The sequence below is a fragment of the Pelobates fuscus genome, chromosome 7, assembly GCF_036172605.1.
Source record: "Pelobates fuscus isolate aPelFus1 chromosome 7, aPelFus1.pri, whole genome shotgun sequence".
Classification (NCBI taxonomy): Eukaryota; Metazoa; Chordata; class Amphibia; order Anura; family Pelobatidae; genus Pelobates; species Pelobates fuscus.
In genome coordinates, this window is record NC_086323.1 from 202,769,009 (window position 1) to 202,790,032 (window position 21,024).

A 21,024-nucleotide genomic window follows, 5' to 3' on the forward strand; every position below is an offset into this window, starting at 1 on the left:
CAATGTAAGGGTAGACAGGTGAGGTGAAGTGTGAGGGGCAACTGGATAGAAAAGTCAGTCTGGCGGCAACATTCATTACAGACTGTAGCAAGGCAGTATGACTTCTGGGGAGAACCTTTAGGAGAGAATTAAAGTAAATAATGCAAGTAATTACAAGGGCAGGTGCCACACACCTAGATATTGTTCCAGACCACGTACATTCCTTCATGTCAATGGTGTTCCCTGATGGTCGTAGTCAATTTCAGCAGCATAATGCAACCTGAAAAACATGTTTTAGGAACATGACAAAAAGTTCAAGGTGTTGCCTTGGCCTTGAAATTCCCCAGACCTCAATCTGAATAAGCATCTGTGGGATGTGCTGGAATAACAAATCTGATCCATGGAGGCCCTGTAATGGTCCTCTTCCCGGTTAACCCAACCAGTTCCCTCCCATTAGTTCCCTTCCTTCACCCAGTCAGGAATGCTTGCATGGTTAGGGGACTTAGCTCTATGTGCTCCCAGGCAGAGACGACACTCAGCCCCGGAAGCCCATAGTCCTTACCAGGACTTTTCTCCATTGCATCCCGTGCAAGCTGGAACAGCAGAAACAGGGGTTAAATCTTCCCTCCCTCCAGTAAAAGGACGAGACACAGTTCTGGAGGTTTAAGCACTGGACTCTGCCAGGCTGTCTCACAATCTTTATTCAACACAGGCTTCTTTTATGCGCAATCAGCGCTCACTCGTGCCTACCAACCAGAAGAATAGCACGAACCCAGTTTGAATGGGCGCTCCCTCTATCGGTCGGCACGGACTTCCATGTGGTATTCATAACAATACACATTGGGCACACATAATACAAGTCAAACACATAGGCATATATAGTGGGCATGGTACTTAGTGGCTATGTCCCGCCACAGGCTCCACCTCGCAGGACTTAAAGGGACACTATAGTCACCTAAATTACTTTAGCTAAATAAAGCAGTTTTAGTGTATAGATCATTCCCCTGCAATTTCACTGCTCAAGTCACTGTCATTTAGGAGTTAAATCACTTTGTTTCTGTTTATGCAGCCCTAGCCACACCTCCCCTGGCTATGATTGACAGAGCCTGCATGAAAAAAAAAACTGGTTTCACTTTCAAACAGATGTAATTTACCTTAAATAATTGTATCTCAATCTCTAAATTGAACTTAATCACATACAGGAGGCTCTTGCAGGGTCTAGCAAGCTATTAACATAGCAGGGGATAAGAAAATCTTAATTAAACAGAACTTGCAATAAAGAAAGCCTAAATAGGGCTCTCTTTACAGGAAGTGTTTATGGAAGGCTGTGCAAGTCACATGCAGGGAGGTGTGACTAGGGTTCATAAACAAAGGGATTTAACTCCTAAATGGCAGAGGATTGAGCAGTGAGGCTGCAGGGGCATGTTCTATACACCAAAACTGCTTCATTAAGCTAACGTTGTTCATCTGTTTGAAAGTGAAACCAGTTTTTTTTTCATGCAGGCTCTGTCAATCATAGCCAGGGGAGGTGTGGCTAGGGCTGCATAAACAGAAACAAAGTGATTTAACTCCTAAATGACAGTGAATTGAGCAGTGAAATTGCAGGGGAATGATCTATACACTAAAACTGCTTTATTTAGCTAAACTGCTTTTTGGTCAGAAGCACAGCGGAGACTGGTCTTCCCGCGTCTGCGGAAACAACCCGACATCTCAAGCCTTTCAGCGCCTGGCAAATCACAAATGCCTTATGTAGCGGAGTAGTAGTATTATTCACGGTATCTCCACTGGTAGACAGGATGAAGCAGGTAAAATGTAGGTAGCGTAGTCACTCTCTTTATTTATTACAGCTTACTTTAAGCACAGACCTCCGCAGGGGGGTCTGCATTCCACACAATACACTTCCCAGGCAGGAGGGGGATGGGTTACAGATAGTCATCTCCTGCCTTAGGAGATACCAAGCAGTACACAGGGATACACTTTCCATCATATTACATTCAGGGGGGGTTACACTTTAAGTGTCTGGTTTGGCCACAGATAGGAATAGCAATGCAGTAATAGCAAGATATATATAAGTACATTCTGTAAGTGGCTAGGTTTGCCACACCTTAGGAAAATCTTCCCACCCATGCAGCTTAAACAGGAAGCTAAGACCCGAAAAACATGCGGAGATCGCAGAAGGTGACTTACCCTCCAATTCCCAGTGTTCCAAGAGCTGCAAAAGCCCCTCGAGGCGGTCAGCCAGGGTACCAAAACCCCTAAATCGTGCTCCCATTTTTTCCCTATTCACACCACAACATACTGTATTGGGTCCACGTGGCCCTGGAGACTGATCCACGGACCAATTCCATCACTCTGCCTGACCGCGTGACCACATCTCCACCACCCGAAATTCCGACCACTGCGAACAAGAGAGCATCCGCCATTACATTGTGAACCCCAGGTATAGACTCAGCTTTATGTGACGAAAGCAAATTCGCCACTGGTTTTTGGAGAAGATTAATGGCCAGCCTTTTACCCTGTGACTATGGTCCTTTTAATTTACCGTATTTATTCGAGTATAACGCGCACACGTGTATAACGCGCACCCCTAATTTTCGATTAAAAAAATCGGTATAAAATTTTATACCGATTTTTAATCTAAAATTAGGGTGCTTGTTATACTCGAATAAATAATACTGACCGCCGGGCTCATTACAAGCCCAGCGGTCCTGGGGGGGTGGGCAGCAAGCGTTTACTCACCTCCGTGCAGTTCCTCCAGCTTCCCAGTGTAAATCTCGCGAGACCCGCGGCCAGCTCTGACGAGTATAACGCGCACCCTTAATTTTAAATAAAAAATAGTTTTAAAAAAATGCGCGTTATACTCGAATAAATACGGTATTTTGGTTGAGACACCCTAATTGTGCCTATTGGCACTTTAAACATTGTTTTTTTCAAACTCCTGAACAGTCGTAGTGGCCACCATTCGAGCCGTGAATGCCCTGGAACTATTTTTGGCATGAAAACCTAGCGGTTCCTGGTCAGTCCTCCAGCAGCACTTAGCCGCGATTTTATGGAACTGTTTTGGGCATGAAATCCTGGGTTCGCCTGGGCAAAAATATTTATTTATTTAAAAAATATTTTACCAGGAAAGATACATTGAGATTTCTCTTGTTTTCAAGTATGCCCTGGGTCCACAAATCATTGCATTGTTACAGTTAGGGTACAATAAAATACAAAAACTATTAATACACAATAAATACAAAATTTGACATAGAACAGGTAGGAAATATATAATCAACCATGACAGGTGCATTCTGTTTTGAGGTATGTAGAGAGGGATGTCTTAAAGGACTTTAGGCTTATGGAAGATTTTAAATTGTGTGGGAGGTCGTTCCACAATTGCGGTGCTCTGTAGGAGAAGGAGGATTGGGTTGCTTTCTTTTTGTATTGAGGTAGACTAAATAAAGTGTTGGTACTGGATCGGAGATTATAGGAAGTGGGAACAGCCGGGGAAAGCATTGTGTTCAGGTAGGGTGGGAGTTTCCCAGAAAAGCTCTTAAACACAAGGCTGGAAAGATATCACTTAATGTATGTGGGAGTGTCGTGCTGTTAATTACCGTTTTTATTGGTATGTATGTTTTGTATTCGGTGCCCAAGTAAGTCCACCTGGGCATCACCTTTGCTGAAAAAACTGTATAAAAACTCAAGGTGTTCAATAAACCTTCAGACCTTCTTGCCCTCAACTCGCAGCCTCGTCTCGTGTTGTAGGGTACTGCTAAAATCACACTGGGGATTTCTATACTCTGTATACTGCCCTGGGTTCTAATCACTAGCTCTTCTAAGAGCTGTTCCTCCTTCACTCTCTTGGGAAAGAGGTTCACCCACCGAAGCCTGGAGCCTTGTTGTAGGTCCAGGGTGGGTAGGAGACGGCAAGACCCTCAACCAAGCTGCGGTGGTTCGTGGGCTCTACAGTGCTTATGATGTCTGGTGCGGTGCTGATAGTTCTTGGTAAGCAATCGATTGACGGAGGGTCCATCACACCCTACAGCACGAATTTTGACACAAACACCGGAGCACCAATCTCCTAAGCAAGCGAACCACTGGAGGGGGAGGAAGCAGTCAGCCGATTGATTGCTTGAACCACCCCCAGATTGTCGGTGAAACACGACTCGTTTATCCTGAAAGTGGGACCCCCAAACCTCCACTGCCACCAATATAGGGAAAAGCTCCAGAAACGCCAGATTCCTAGTGAGGGCAGAGACATAGCAACTGTCCAGCCACTCGGCAGCACACCAACTAGAGCCCAGAATTGCCCCGAACCCCACCAAGCCCGCCGCATCTGTAAATAGGTGCAGATCAGGGTTAGAAACCTCCGGCGCCTGTCAGTAGGACCGTCCATTATATGTAGCCAAGAAGGAATCCCACACCGCCAGATCATCCCTCAGCGGCTGAGTCAGCCGAATAAAATGCCAAAGCCCGCTGACCCGGATGTTGCCACAGCCAGACACCTGTAAAAGACCCTTTCCACCGGCATGATTGGTTTAGCTTACCCAGCAGCTACTACAGGCACCGCAGCTCGATCTTGAGCATCCCTTGGGCCATGGCCACTTTGAATCTTATCGGACAAACGGCATTCCCCTGCCACAGAAATCAATGTCAATGCCAAAGAAGCTGAGGCACATAACCAGACCCACCGTTTTGTTGTGGGCCAATGGAACCCCAAAGCGTTGAAGAACAAGCAGCAGGTGGAGAATCTGCAGGACCCACACAAAGGAAGTCATCAAGGTAATGCAGCAGGGAGTCGATCCCGGCCTCCCTCCTAACCACCCTTTCCAAGAATGTGCTGAAGCACTCAAAGTAGAAACAGGATATGGAACAACCCATCGGGAGACACATATCCACATAGTACATGTCTTCAAATACACAACCCAGAAGATGATGACATTCAGGATACAACGGCAGCAAACAGAAAGCAGATTCCACATCGGCCTTGGCCAACAAGTCACCAGGGCCCATGGCCCTGACCATGCTGACTGCCACATCAAGGATGCATAGGACACTCGACAGAGTTCCAACGAGATGTCATAATTCACCGAACCCCTGTGAGGGTATGACAAATGAGGAATCAAACAGTATTTCCCCTGCTCCTTCTTGGGCACCACGCCCAGGGGGAAGACCTGCAAGTCCGACAAGGGGGGGTCACTAAAGGGACCAACCATGCAACCTGGAGACACTTCCTTACTAAGCTTCTCCCGGACCACATGCGGGAAATCCCTGACCGACGGTTCCGAACCAGCAGAGAAGGGGTGGGGGGGTGCGGACTAGTGAACAGAATCCCGAAACCATACTCAAAGCCCTCTGACAGGACTCTGGCAGCCCGCCAACCATTGACAGAATTGCTCGTCATATTGCCACCACCTCAGCCTGCCATAGGTGCGGAGCCTTTTCCCCGCAAGGTTCCGGACCAACACATACGCGGACCCCAATGCTACGTTGAAAACACCAGAGGGATCACCTGTCGCTAGATGAACCCCCACTACAGCAGGCACTGTGGTACCCAGCCCTGCAGAAGGGACACTAAACACGGGAAGGGGGACCCCAAAACCTCTTGAACAACACCTTGCGGCTGCTGAGTGGTGGACCAACTTGACTGTGTAAGGGTGAATCCCAACACGCTTGGATCCCCTGTTCCCACTGATCCAGAAAAACCCAGAAGCCACACCAGAAACCCCTCAACAAGGTACCCACCTGACTTCAAAGAAGAAAAACTACGATACTCACCAGCCAATGCCTAGGGGGGCCCACTTGCGGCAAAGGAATTGAAGAAGACCCAGGCAATGAGTTAAGTCAATTTTCAGCATTTTTCAGCCTTGTAGGAGTTCCAGACACCACCTGCTGGTCAGTGCCAGGAACAGCAGCCAGATCCTGTGAGAATAGCAGCGGAGAAGAGGTAAGCTCACACCCCGCAGAGGAGGGGAGCCGAGGTAAGTAGCCAGGGGAGAAAGGGGGAACATAGGTGTGACAGATCCATCTGTATGGACTTATATTGCTGGTTCGTATGTTTGCCTTATGTTCGCTGGATTTCCTGTCCGTATACCCCTGTTCGTGTGATGCTGGAATACCGATTGAAACTACCGAACCAACGGCCACCCAGGAGAGGAGTGTGCTGCTGGTTAACCTCTTGGCCTCAATTAGAACGTTGTGGTTAACCGCAGACACCTCTCCATTCCATTCGTACGGGTGGTCGTCGTTCGTATGTCGACCACGAGGCGGCGGCCATTTTGGGACACGAGGAGAATCAGCGGTGTTCGGTGCAAATCCTATGGAACTAAAAACGGATACTTTATCTGCCGAACACCGCTGGAAGCTGCCACCTGCCTTCTATTTCGTCGAGGCGTACGAACACCGGTTAGTTCGGGAGTTTCTAACCTTCGTATGGACTTTACCCAGATAGCCGTCCCATGGAGTCATTCGTATACCGAAGGACTTGTGAAAGACTTTGACTCCATGGCAATTGAACTAGGTACATCGGATCTGAGCGCTATTCGGTAGAAATATGCACTCAGATCCAGGCTATCTGGGGATACGTTACACGAACCATATTCATTCGGTATTTCTTCAGTTATGCATTTTACTGTATTTTTCTTATTGTATTTTAAAATGGCGATCGTCTCTATCCTGGGAGATAATTAGGTTTCTTCCTAATTATCTCCGGCATAGAGAAGAAGGATTTATGGGTAAGATGGGAAGGGCTTATGTTGAAGCCACTGCGATTGGCTACTGTCCAATATGTTTTACAGTCTTCCACAAGGTCCGCTAGGGGAGTGTCCACCTTGTGGAGACCTGCATAAATACCGGGCAGGTAGCCCCCATTAAAACACATTCCTGTTTGACCTTCAAGACGGATCTTGGTCTCGTTTGTGGAGGGATTTATTATTGGGACAGTACTTTTGTTATTTCTAGCTGTGGAAGGAGTTCGACTGAATTGCTGATCGGAAGTTGCCGCGTTCGTATGCTCCATTCGGGAGTTTGACGATCGGCTGGTTTAAATCTGCATTTCTGGAGAAGGGGATTATTTACTAAACGGCGGCTTCATCTACCTGGCGGTGTCGTAACAATAGGGACCCAAAATAGATACAGGGGACTAGAGAGGCAGAAGAAGGGACTAGAGAGGCAGAGGAGACTACAGAGGGAGAAGGTGCAATGAAAGAGGACATCCCGGGGGGGAGGGAAGGGGGAATCCAACAGGGAGGGGGGGATTCCCCCAGCCGACCCTCATCCCCAGAGGACACACCAGAGCCGTCGCACTGACCAAGTGGGGCCCGGGAGGGCCTCCCAGACGCCCCAGGCTGTCCGTGCTGCACAGTCCTTCTGGCGCCCCCGGCCAGCTGTCCAATGCCGGGGGCGTGCGGGATGCTGCAGTGGGAGCAGGCCGCCTGTCTGATGGAGCTGATGCGCGGGCCTGAGGGCGCCTCGGACCCGGGCTCTGGCTCCTATACCAGGGCAGAGTTGGGGCATCAAGGCTTAAGCGAGCAGGCGGACAGCCACGTAGGACCAGGGGCCTGATTATTGGGGGGGCCATCCCACACCGGCAGTCACACCAAGTTGGAGGTGAGAAAAGTGCATCACAAATGTGCCTACCCCCATCCAGGGCAGCTGCAGCTCTGAGGGCAGAGAGGATTCCTTCCACATCCATCCTCAAGCAGAACAGTTTTCCAGCCCCAAGAAAAACAGGAGCAACAGAGACAGGGTAAGTGGTTTTCTGGCCCGTCTCCCAAGAGGCACTGAGGCAAGATTGTCCCTATTCCACTCCCAAACCCATAACCACAACCATGCACACATACAACCGATCAAAAGCATCCATCCCCACACTCATACCTGTGCCCTTGTCTTCTTAGCTGTGCTATCTGCCCAGGGCCTCTACAACTGAGCGTTAGACAGGCAGTGTGTATTTTATAGACCATGGAAAAAAATATATATATACACAATTGTAATTTTAATAAATATAATGTGGAAAAAACACTTTATTGATCATAAATTGTACTACAGACATTTTTTACAATGATTACCAAATTTGAAAAAATTACATATTGGTACGGGCAAAATATTTACACGTTTAATCTCATACATTTAGATTTCGGGCGATGGATTTACGGGTCTTGGACGGGGCTTCAAAAGTCTTTATCTGGAAAATAATAAACTGAATAACCTTCCCAACATGAAGAATTTTAATAGGCTGGAAGTCATAAACTTGGCAAACAATCCCTTCCAATGTGATTGTCAGCTTCTCGCTCTACATAGGTAAGTCCTTTAACTAAGATTAGTAATCTTTTATTTTATTGAACTATAGAGTGTTCATTTCAAAAATATTTTACTCAAAGGTAGCTATGATTTATTGTTTTTCAACACCTTTACATCCTATTAACCCATTCTTTGAATTATCAGCGTATCAACCCTTTCACTGCTGTACACACTTTGACTACCAGCTGTCACAGCTTACCTTGGTTGAAGTCTGTAGCGCAGATAAACACGGTCCAAGGTGACCAGGTAATCTGTGCACGTGGGCTGTGCAGGAAAGGTGCTCCAATACTCAGTACAGACAAGGTCACAAGCAGAAGGATAGTCAAGGGTAAGCCGAAGTCAGAGGAAGCCAGAGGTCAGGATAAATGGAGAGTGGAGCCAAGGTCAGAAGCCAGGGTTAATCTGCAGAACAAGTGCAGGTGACAAGAAAACAGGAACTACACACAATCACCAGAGTCAAAGAACTGACAAAGTTCCCAGGGCGAGGCAGTGCTTAAATACCCGGTTGATGAGTGATCTGCCTCAGGTGAAGCAAAGGTAAATAGCCACATATGAAGTCCAGCTCCCCAGTGCTGCAGACATGACAAGGTGTAACAGGGATAGAACTATTCTCAACAATAAAATCTGCTGTGGCGTAGAGGCAGTATAGCATGCCAAGCACATTGAAGGATCCAGGTTCAAATCCCCTGTTTGGGACTTATGATGTTTAGCAAGAGGTGTAGTGGTTCTCAGGGTTGTTCAATACGCAAGAATTGTCAGTAAATTTAAGGCCAAAATAGCCGAACTGCATAATATTTCTGGATTCGCTGTGCTGCAATTTTGACTTAAATTTTAAATTAAGTTTGAATTCACTTAAATTCTCATTTTTAAAAAAAAAAAAAATAACTTTGAGTTTGTGCCATTGATTAGGGCTAGTGACATTGGGTAGAATAAGGACATGGGGATAAAATAATCATGTGGAGATAGAGAGATCACCCACTGACATTCAGTACATGGAGAATTGGAGACTGAGCGAGAGGGGCAGATTAAACAGAAAGGTACATTTTAACTTGTCACTAGTTTTCAAATCCATCCTAAGGTCATTACCCAAATTAAATGGTCAAGTATTATAATGAGAGAACCATCTTAGTCAAAACTTTAGCTTTAAATGAGACAGTTGCCTCACTCTGCCAGCTGAAATACGCAGGTTAATTAAAAAAAAAAATGTTCAGCCTCTTTTTTATGAAACGTGCATTGGCAGATTCACACATGTGCAGTTGGAACATCTCTTCACCTTGCAACATCTTGACAGAGCAGGCTCCAGTGTCAGTTTCTCTCTCTTGCTACAGCACAATGATGACATTTTTCTGTCATTAGAGGACTGGTCTGAAACTGAGATGGTGGGTAAAGGCGAGATTGAAAAAACTCCCCTAGCTGAAAGGTGTGCCCAACAATTCGAGCCACAAGGGGACATGGACACTTTTTTTTTTTGGATCTAAAAGGTCTGAATACATCACTCAAAATAGGAACATTTAAGATGGTATTAATCTCATCTATCCAGGTATCAAAAAGGGGGACTGCATAGCATCAATTATTATCATTATTATAATTATATTATTTATATAGTGCCAACAAATTCTGTAGCACTTTACAATGGGTGGACTAACAAACATGTAGTTGTAACCAGACAAGTTTGACGCACAGAAATAGAGGGGCTGGGGGTCCTGCTCAATGAGCTTACATGCTAGAGCAGGGGTTCTCAACCCAGTCCTCAGGACCCCCTACCAGTCCAGGATTTGGGGATTACCTGGGTGTATCTAAGGTGTTTAAAAAAAGGGGGAAAAAACACCTTAGACTCTAAGGTGGTTTTTTTTTTTTTTCTAAACACCTTAGACACACCCAGGTAATCCCTAAACCCTGGACTAGTAGGGGGTCCTCGAGGACAAGGTTGAGAACCCCTGTGCTAGAGGGACACAAAAGGTAAGGGAAGTATTAGGGAAGTAGATTGGTAGAATAGTATTCAATAAAGACTTAGTGTGGTTTTTTTTGGAGCCATTAACAGTTTAATAGATATGCGTTTTCAATAGACCTGAAGGAAGCCTATCACCACATTTCAATTTACAAGAACCATGTACAGTTTCTGAGATTCTAGATATTAGGGAGACTTTTCTAAATTCAGATTATTCAAGGGTCATCCTTCAGAATAAGCCTTGCACTAAGAACAGTTTCTAAAATTCCAATAACATTGGTGGCCTTTCATTACTTAGACAACATCCTCATGTGTGCTCCCTCATTTCAGACATTAACTGCTCATACACAAAAGGTCCTCAACTGCACAACTGCATTCAAGACCATGGATGAAAGCTAAGCAAGGAGAAACGTTCTTTGATTCATTCTCATCAGACAATCATCCTAGATGCAGTTATAGATATGAGAAACGTAAATAGTAACATCTTCAGAAAGATTTGGAATCTCCACAGGAAGATACATATCTCAGAATACAAAAATGTAACAGAAACACCTCTGAATAGTGGAAAAAAACACTCAGTAGGGGTGATATAACAAACAAAAAGATTACCCCTTTTCACTGTAGGTATGTACCTCAAAGTCTTCAATAAGGAATGCAAAAAATACCCAAAGGGGTATTTATCTACAATACAAAACATAACAAGAAAACATAGTCCTTACATTGGCTTCCTGTATGCCATAGGAGTCAATTCAAGGTACTAATTCACACCTATAAAGCACTGAACGACTCTAGCCCCTCTTATATCTTCTCACAGATCCATAGGTATGTCCCTTCTCCGTCTCTCAGCTCTGCCCGTGACCACCTCCTGTCCGTTGTCTGCACCCTTACGCCAACTCACGCTTGCAGGACTTCTCGCGGGCGGCTCCCTTCTTATGGAATAGCCTGCCTACCACCATCAGACTCTCCCCATGTCTTGCATCTTTTAAGAAGTGCCTTAAAACCCATCTCTTTAGGAAAGCTTATGGCCTCCAAGACTAACCTCTACCTCACATACCTGTCTCTTGCTCTCTCCTAAAGGGCAGCCCACCTTATTTGACTGCAAATTCCTGTCCTAATGTGTTTTACACCCCACCTCCTATAGAATGTAAGCTCGATTGAGCAGGGTCCTCTTCAACCTATTGTTCCCATAAGTTTTTTGTATTTATCCTATTTATAGTTAAATCCCCCTCTCATAATATTGTAAAGCGCTACGAATCTGTTGGCGCTATATAAATGTCAATAATAATAATAATAATAATAAAGAAGCTTTGTACACAAAATGGGGTGAGGTATAATACGATAAAATTTACTCACAAACTCAAATCGATTGAAGGCATATTGCTTATAACTGAAGATATATGAAGATATGAATATATGAAGATATACTGAAATAAATAAAAGTGCAGAGCTTCCAATCACAGAGAAACTGTTTAATACAGGTTGCACTTGCAAGATAAAAACAATAATCAGGCACATAAAAATTGACCCTTGTGGCAAGAAGAACGAGACTCCAAGCTCACCGCAATGTTCTAATTGTTCGTCTGGGTGGCCACAATTCCTATTGACAACCACGAGGTGGCAGAATTCTTGTTCGCATGAACGCAGGCAGCGGTGTTTGGGTATGAATCTCATGGAACTAAAATCGGACACAAAAACTCCTGAACACCTCTGGATTGCATTCGGTTCTATACAATTTAGAAGGGCGGGCACTGCTCGGTTAAAAATGTTTGTCTCAATGAGGGGAACAAGCTTCAGGGTAAGAACATTGACTATGTTCGGTAGTTTGTTCGTTTTCCAAACTACCGAACTAGACCGACCAAAAGCCCTGATTCTCTGGAACGGTTTTGGGGATGGGACCATGCATGCGGACGGTCAAAAATAAGACTTCCAGGAAATTCCTGAACCCCTAAACTGATCTGATTGATTTTTGGATATGATGGTCACCCAGATCAGGGCTATCAGGAGATGTAACTTTTGTGGGGGGTTTTGTAATTGTCTATATCTTTTTACTGTAGTCTACTCTGAGGTCCAGGAGGGAGTGCCCCTTGCATGGGGACTGTCATAAAAGGCCAGTTGTGGCTACCATTAAAACTGAGATTCGTTTTACCCTTCATGAGCTATATTCACTCCTGGGATTGCTATAATCAGTATACTCCTTTGCATCACAACGATTGCTCTTGTAAGAACAGCCTGCTTCGCTCTCTAGACTAGGAGAGGTCTACCCACTGGAAGCTGGATCCTGGTGTTGGGTCCACCCCAACCAAGCTACGGCGGTTTGTTTATTTTACTGTGGTTATAGTGTCAGGTGCAGTGATTATGGTACTCAAGGATTACTAAGAAGCAGTGATTGACGGAGGTACCTAGTCGGGGTGCCAGGCTTTGGAAATGTAAACAGAAACCACAATAGGGCAAGGATCCTTTCCCTAAGTGCCCTTTTTATATCCTATAGCTTAAATCTAAAGTTACGTCCCCAAAACATTAAAATTTGAATGTTTTGATGGGCCATGACATCAACTGACATCATGACGTTGGTGCTTACGTGGCTTGTCATAAAAAGGGGCAGAGCTACAGTGGCTGGCCTCGCAACTGCTAGTGAGATGAGAAGGACTGTGGAAATGGTCCCTCTCCCTTTCATGGAGCTCTCTAGGCAGTGTCACACAAGGTACTGTGACAATGGTCTGCCAAGGAAATTTACATTCTAACATAAGGAAACTGAGAGTCATCTACTAAGCTCTTATAGTTTTTATACCATGTCTCAAAGAACCGTGGGTGGTGATTCAAACCAACATCAGAGCCGTGGCGTCATATCTCAATCACCAAGGAGGCACCCGCTGCACCCAGATTTTGATATAATGGTGTCCTCTGATGAACTTTGCTTAGACTCACCTTCTTGGTCTAAAATCAGTCTATATCCCAGGTCCCAAAAAATTTCTGGCAGATTATTTGAGCAGAGTGGATATTCTGGAGAATGGAGAATGAACTCGGAAGTTATCCTGGAAGTTTCACTCAGGTAGGGCATGCCTTTAGATAGATTTGATGGCCAACTCCAAGAATACACAAGTTTGGAAATTCTGCTCCTCAAGACCAGACTCTCTCTCACTAGGTCAAGATGCCTTGTCTCAGACTTGGAACTTTTATCTGCTGTATTTTTTCCCTCCCCTACCTATGATACATCATTTTCTGAAGAAAATATCAAATGATGGAAAGAAAGTTATAGCCATCATCTCAGTATGGCCAAGCAGACCCTGGTTATCTCTGTTGAGCAGATTAAGTCGGGAACCTCCTTGGATGTTACCAGTAAGAAAAGATTTACTGCTACAAGGGCCAGCAGTGCATTCCAACTTCAACCAGTGGTACATAGCAGCATGACTTAAAAAGGAAACTCTACTAAACCAGGGTTTATCAGAGTACTCTACTACAATCTATGAATAAACCAACATCTGCTTATTATTACTGCATCTGAGAAGTCTTCAGATATTGGACAATTGAAAAGTCTTTTGTTTTCCTACATTCTTCTCAAACTCAAGTATTGAAATTTCTTCAATCCTGTTTGCAGAAGGAATTGAATCTTAGTACTTTGAAAGTTCAATCTTCAGCCTTGCCGGCCCTCTGTAACACCTTCTGGGTCTTGGATCCTCTTATTTCAAGATTTTCAAAGCCATCATTTGCATTAGATCTCCGAGGAGAAACTCAAATGTTCCTTGGGATTTCCCTTTCGTCCTAACAGCCTAAACATAATCTTCCTTGCGCCAGTGAAAGGGCTTTCCTGAGTTTTGTTGACATTTAAAACTTTGTTCCTCATTGCTGTCACGACCGATAAAAGGGTCTCTGAAATACAAGCCTTTTCTTGTGAGGATTTCCATACACCAGTGTTTAATGACAGAGTGGTGCTAAAACCCAGGTGTGATTTCTTACCAAAACTGATGTCTAACTTCCACCTTCTTCTGAAAGTTGTTCTGCACTCATTTTGACCAGCACCTTCCACACAAATGGAGTCTAAGCTACATGAACTTGGTGCCCGCAACTGCCTTATCAAATAAATATCTGTAACTAACGAAATTAGAAAATCTCATTAAAAAAAATCAAGGCACATTTTACGAGACCCCTGGTAACTTTTTGGGCTTCATGGGCAGAGGTTCCATCAGATGAAATCTGCAAGGCAGCTACTTGGTCTTCTCCTATGACCTTTAATAAACATTACAGTCTTGATTTGGCCTCATCTGCCACTTTGGCAGAGTTGTTTTGTCTTCTGTTACTTCTCGATAATAAAACTAGGTGTGCTATCATAATTTTTTTTTGCTTGGGTTTTACTCATAAGTGATGCTGTTGCGATAATAGCTAGGAAAATAAATTTACAGTACGTATGATAACAATTTTCATTATTTTTAAGTAACAGTAGGCCTAAGCACAATTGTACTTTCAGGAGCAGGACAGATCCCCCCCAAATCGCCGTGAATGAAACATGTAGGTGAAAATAGCCGAGCTGTGTTGAAGTATATTTTTCTAAATAATTTTTTTGCAGTTACCATTTAGTGTTTGTTGTTGTTTTAAAAATTGTAAAATCAACCACTTTTTGTATATTAAATAGAGCTTTGGTAAATCCTACGTTGTCTTGATTCTTTGTATGTAATAAAAGTAAATGTTACTCAGAATCTAATTTCCTTAATTGTCATGTTACAGGTGGATTAACACTCTAAATCTGAAGGTTGGGGCAACCTGTGCCAGTCCTGCCACTCTCAAGGGGCAGAAAGTCAGAAGTGCCTCATTGCTTGCATGCCCCAGCAATACAAGAATAAATGATGACCCAAGGTGACAAGACAGTACATATCACAGCTTTGTCATATGAAAGAAAAAGTGCCCCCTGCTGGACTAAATGGATGCAGTGAGGAATACAGTATTTACAGAAATTGTCATGTAGTACAAATACAAGTTAAAAAAAAATTGTTACAAATCCCATTAAATGTAATAAAGTAATTTAAAATGATATATATTTTAAAGGGACACTAAGTATCATAACCATTGTAGTTCGTAGTATTATTACAGCTCAGTGTTGTGGTTATAGTCAGTGGCGTACATACCGGGGTCGCGGCTGCGACCGGGCCCGGCCCACCAGGGGGCCCGGCCGCCCCTGCGACCCGGTATGTACGCACTGTGGCCAGCCTCTTCTCCTGGGGGACCCAGGAGTCGGCCACCTCAGGGCCCCCCCGAGGCTGGCCCTGCTGTCACACCACGGCCGGTCCTGCGGGCACGCGAAGGAGCACTCTCCCCTGAGTGCTTCCTCTTCAGCTCCCTCGCGCGCCGCGTACTGATACCGGAGCCGGAAGATGACGTCATCTTCCGGCGCCGGCATCGCTACGCGGCGCGCGAGGGAGCTGAAGAGGAAGCACTCAGGGGAGAGTGATCCCTCGCGCGCCCGCCAGCCTACCCGCCCTCCCAGTGACCGGCTGCCCAGGAGCCCAGCAGCACCACTAGACCCCAGGGAATCCCCTCAGCACTCCAAAAGGTAAGGAGGCTGGGGGGATTAAATTAAAAAAAAAACATGTGTGAGTGTGTGTGTTAGTGAGTGTGTTAGTGTGAATGTTAGTGTGTGTGTGAGTGTTAGTGTGTCTGCTTGTGAGTGTCAGTGAGTGTTACTGTGTGTGTCTGTTACTGAGTGTGTTTGTGTGTGTGTTAGTGAGTCTGTTTGATGTCTGTTAGTGTGTGTTTGTCAGTGAGAGTTTGTTTTGTAAGTGAGTGTGTATGTATGTCTGTCGCTGAGTGTATCTCTGTCAGTAAATGTGTGTGTCTGTTAGTTAGTGTGTAAGCGCCTGTTCATGAGAGTGTGTGTGTGTCTTCAGCACTTACCTTTCTCCAGCGCCGGACTCCCTTGGCACTGGGGATCCCTCCGCTTGTCAGCTCCGAATGCGCATGTGCGGCAAGAGACGCGCACGCATTCAAACCGCCCATAGGAAAGCATTACTGAATGCTTTCCTATGAACGTTCAGTGTCTTAGAATCGCGGAAGCGCCTCTAGCGGCTGTCAGTGAGACAGCCACTAGAGGCTGGATTAACCCTCAGTGAAACATAGCAGTTTCTCTGAAACTGCTATGTTTTCAGCTGCAGGGTTAAAATTAGAGGGATCTGACACACAGACCACTTCATTGAGCTGATGTGATCTGGGTGTCTGTAGTGGTCCTTTAAGTGTGTGTGCATCTGCATGCACTGGCGTACACACCGCGGTCGCAGGAGTCGCAGCCCTGCAACCCCTACCACCAGGTGCCCGCCGCCATGTGTTGCGGTTCCGACCCGCGCAGAGTAAGCGCGGGAGGGGGGCCCACGGATCAATTTTCGCATCGGGGCCCCATGGGTCATGTGTACACCACTGGTTATAGTGCTTCAAATTTAGGCGCCATCAGCCAGTTTCTCATCAAACTGTTTTGGTACATATTAAAAACACTCATAAACGGCCCCTTGTTATAATGAAGAAATTATTCTTAAGCGATAAGCATTTTCACTGTAAATTATTTCAACCAGAATAGTGACCGAGAGCACTGGGCGGCAGGTTAGTGTTGGGGAAAATTCAGCTATACACAGGACAAAGACCCTCTGGTTTGATGGATGTAGACCGGCCCCCCCTCTTACGAATCATTTCGGGAACCAGTGAGGAAAAACACACACACTGTAAAATGCTTTCCAAACAAGTCCAAATTTATTTAGACTCAAGTTATTTTTATACATACTTGTTTATGCTTGTGGGTGTGTGGGTGTATGGGTGTAACAGTTGCGTAACAGTTGTTATTTATCACAAGCAGTTTTCTTTCGTTATATCCTATGTTGATTTACACAAATATGCTGATTATGACCAGATGTTACAAATACCAAAGGAAAGGAACATTTGGACAATAATAAGAACATATGACGTAAGCAGTAAGGTTTTCCGATAAATGAAATAACATAAAAGCAAAAGTTCCCCATAAAGTTTCAAATTGCCCTTATATGGATATTCTATCCTTCAGTTAGCCCAGCTCTCTCAGCACATATAATTACGTTGGGATGGGTTCACACAAAGCAGCTTTGTCACTTTGCATGTTTGGTTTTAAAATGAATTACTTGTTTTATCATCTATTACAATGCATGACACTCCCATATACAATACAATAAGCCTTACCCTTTACTTAGGAGATAATTGAGTCAAGCACTATACTAAACTCAATTGTTATGGTTGCCTCAGGCTGGCTGAGAGTTGGACCACTAGTATTAAGCATTTCCCTACAACACGAGTCAAGGCTGCGAGTTGAGGGTAATACGTCTGGTTTATTGATTGGCAATGCACTGCTTAAATACATATTTTCAGAGGCACAACCCTCTGGACCTGATGGTACACAGGGTGACAAATGACAACAACCAATGAGGACAAAATGCATATTTTCAAACCCTCCCCTCTAGCCTGGAGATAATTAGTTCCAACAGTTACAATAACTTAATTATCTCCAAGTACAGGCAATATTCTAACTTTTACAGATACACGAAAACAGCATAAAATACATAACTCAGACATCATATACTTTAATATACATTTGGTAATTCAACAGTTCTTTTGGTACTCAGTTCAGCATAGGGAGGGTGAACGGGGTTAATTGGCGGCACACATCAGGGGCCGGATGGTCGGTCATTCGTACAGACAAATGACTTGTTACTTGGTTATTAGAAACTCACGAAACATTGTAACGAAAGTGTAGCAGACAGAGGGGACTTTGTAACATGGCTCCCTCCTTGTGGAACACTGTGGCAGACACGGGTTGACTCCTTTTCGGGGCAAGTTAAGGCTGTCCAGAACAGAAGTTATTGGACCGTAGAAAGGATGCACCTAGTGCTCACCAAAGTACCATCAGCACCGTCGACACCATAAGTACTAAAGACCCCACAAACCGCCGCGGCTGGGTTGGGGTCTCGCCATCTGCTATCCACCCTGGACCTATGACCAGGCTCTAGGTTCCAGTAGGTGAACCTCTTCCTTCTGTAGAGCGAAGCAGGATCAGCTAAGGGAGTATGAAGAGCATAGCAATACCTGTAGTGATTATAGCTGACCCCTCCAAACACGAGTCAAAGCTATGAGTTGAGGGTCAAGTAGAACTGTTTAATGAGCACCAAAGGACTTTCTTTTATACAGGTTTTTCCACAAGGTTACCACCCACGTGGACCTTGTGGAACACAGGACACACAGTTACAGCAGCCAATCAACACATTACAGTACAGTAAGACACTCCCAGCAGGCACACAAACCCTCCCCTCTGCCTGTGATATAATTAAGCTAGCTAATGGAATAACAATTATCCACAGGCAGAAAATATAAAGTTTTACCCAAAAAACAGAAAACACCACAAAACAAGCCGTCTCCTTCCCACCCTGTTCCAACCTCTGGATCCAAGACTGTGTGGGAAGGACCTCTCTTCCAGGAGAGTATAGCTGTATAGGAGAGTATAGCTCTTACAAGAGCTAGCAGTGATATAGCAGTTATAGCTGTTCCCTACAACACAAGGCTGTGAGTTGAGGGTAAAGAAGGACTGGTTTATTGAGCAACTTGCATTTCTTTTATAGAGTTTTTGAGGCCTGAGGCACACCAAATGGACCTAATGGAACACAGGGACACAAGGAACATAAAACAATGGGAACAATAATTATTACTATAACACTCCCACATACACTCAGCAAGTCCTTCCCTCTTCCTCTGATATAATTAAGATAGCTAATGGAATAATTTAATTATCCACAGGCAGAAATTACCAATTTTTACCCAATGTGCAGAAACACCCCAAAACTCCAACATTTCCCCATACATTATACATCCCTGGATAGCCCTGATCTGGGTGAACAACATATCCAAAAATCACCCAGATCAGAGCAGGGGTTCAAAAGTTTTGTGGAAGTCACATTTGACCGACCGCACGCACATTTTCATGCCTAAAACAGTTCCAGAGAATTAGGATGTACGGCCGGTCTATTTCCATTACTAAGTTCCGTTCCGTATCCAAAGTGCCACTTCAAAAGTGCAAATCCTTTCCAATAGAATTTAAAGGGCCAGAAACAGTGCTTTAAAATCCAATATGCCCAAATAGAGTGTTTAGAAGGCAATACCCCAGGGGCCATAGTCACAGGGCAAAAGGCTGGCAAGCAGGTCTCTCCAAAACCCAGTGGCGAAGTGCAATTCATCACACTCGGGAATGCTGCAGCACTACTCACACTAGGAAGGGAAGGATATCTCTGGCGGCTGTGGCCGCTGCAGTGCATGGAGTATCCACGGCAACCATAATAGATCTGGATGCTCATCAGGTATGTTTCAGTTTTTGCTGTATGATGGCAATTTGCATATTACATTTATTCTTATATTTAGTACATATGTATTTGTGAGATGTGAAAAATAAAATTAACTGTAGGAATAAACATCTGTTAATCCTGTAACTGGGCGCCTCCATCTTAGCTTCCTGTCAATCATTGTTATAAGCTCCGCCCTTTACACCTGGCAGTCAGTATAGAGAGAGCCGCCTCCATCTTAGCTCCCTGTCAATCATTGTTATAAGCTCCGCCCTTTACACCTGGCAGTCAGTATAGAGAGAGCCACCGCCATCTTAGCTCCCTGTCGGTCATTGTTATAAGCTCCGCCCTTTACACCTGGCAGTCAGTATAGAGAGAGCCACCTCCATCTTAGCTCCCTGTCAGTCATTGTTATAAGCTGCGCCCTTTACACCTGGCAGTCAGTATAGAGAGAGCCATCTCCATCTTAGCTCCCTGTCAATCATAGTTATAAGCTCCGCCCTTTACACCTGGCAGTCAGTATAGAGAGAGCCGCCTCCATCATAGCTCTCTGTCAATCATTGTTATAAGCTCCGCCCTTTACACCTGGCAGTCAGTATAGAGAGAGCCACCTCCATCTTAGCTCCCTGTCAATCATTGTTATAAGCTCCGCCCTTTACACCTGGCAGTCAGTATAGAGAGAGCCACCTCCATCTTAGCTCCCTGTCAATCATAGTTATAAGCTCCGCCCTTTACACCTGGCAGTCAGTATAGAGAGAGCCGCCTCCATCTTAGCTCTCTGTCAATCATTGTTATAAGCTCCGCCCTTTACACCTGGCAGTCAGTATAGAGAGAGCCGCCTCCATCTTAGCTCTCTGTCAATCATTGTTATAAGCTCCGCCCTTTACACCTGGCAGTCAGTATAGAGAGAGCCGCCTCCATCTTAGCTCCCTGTCAATCATTGTTATAAGCTCCGCCCTTTACACCTGGCAGTCAGTATAGAGAGAGCCACCTCCATCTTAGCTCCCTGACAATCATTGTTATAAGCTCCGCCCTTTACACCTGGCAGTCAGTATAGAGAGAGCCACCTCCATCTTAGCTCCCTGTCAATCATTGTTATAAGCTCTGCCCTTTACACCTGGCAGTCAGTATAGAGAGAGCCACCTCCATCTTAGCTCCCTGTCAATCATTGTTATAAGCTCCGCCCTTTACACCTGGCAGTCAGTATAGAGAGAGCCACCTCCATCTTAGCTCCCTGTCAGTCATTGTTATAAGCTCCGCCCTTTACACCTGGCAGTCAGTATAGAGAGAGCCGCCTCCATCTTAGCTCCCTGTCAATCATTGTTATAAGCTCCGCCCTTTACACCTGGCAGTCAGTATAGAGAGAGCCACCTCCATCTTAGCTCCCTGACAATCATTGTTATAAGCTCCGCCCTTTACACCTGGCAGTCAGTATAGAGAGAGCCACCTCCATCTTAGCTCCCTGTCAATCATTGTTATAAGCTCTGC

At 45.0% G+C, this 21,024-nt stretch overlaps 1 protein-coding gene across 1 annotated transcript in view; it reads left to right on the forward strand.

Moving 5' to 3' along the window:
* The window catches only part of CHADL (chondroadherin like), a 76,251-nt gene extending 61,004 nt beyond the window's left edge, over nucleotides 1–15,247 (forward strand). The window contains exons 4-5 of the mRNA XM_063427077.1: nucleotides 8,093–8,259; nucleotides 14,927–15,247. Coding sequence (XP_063283147.1) covers nucleotides 8,093–8,259; nucleotides 14,927–15,059 — 300 coding nt within the window. The 3' untranslated portion in view covers nucleotides 15,060–15,247. The remainder of the gene's footprint in view (nucleotides 1–8,092; nucleotides 8,260–14,926) is intronic.
* Nucleotides 15,248–21,024: the final 5,777 nt, after the last annotated feature.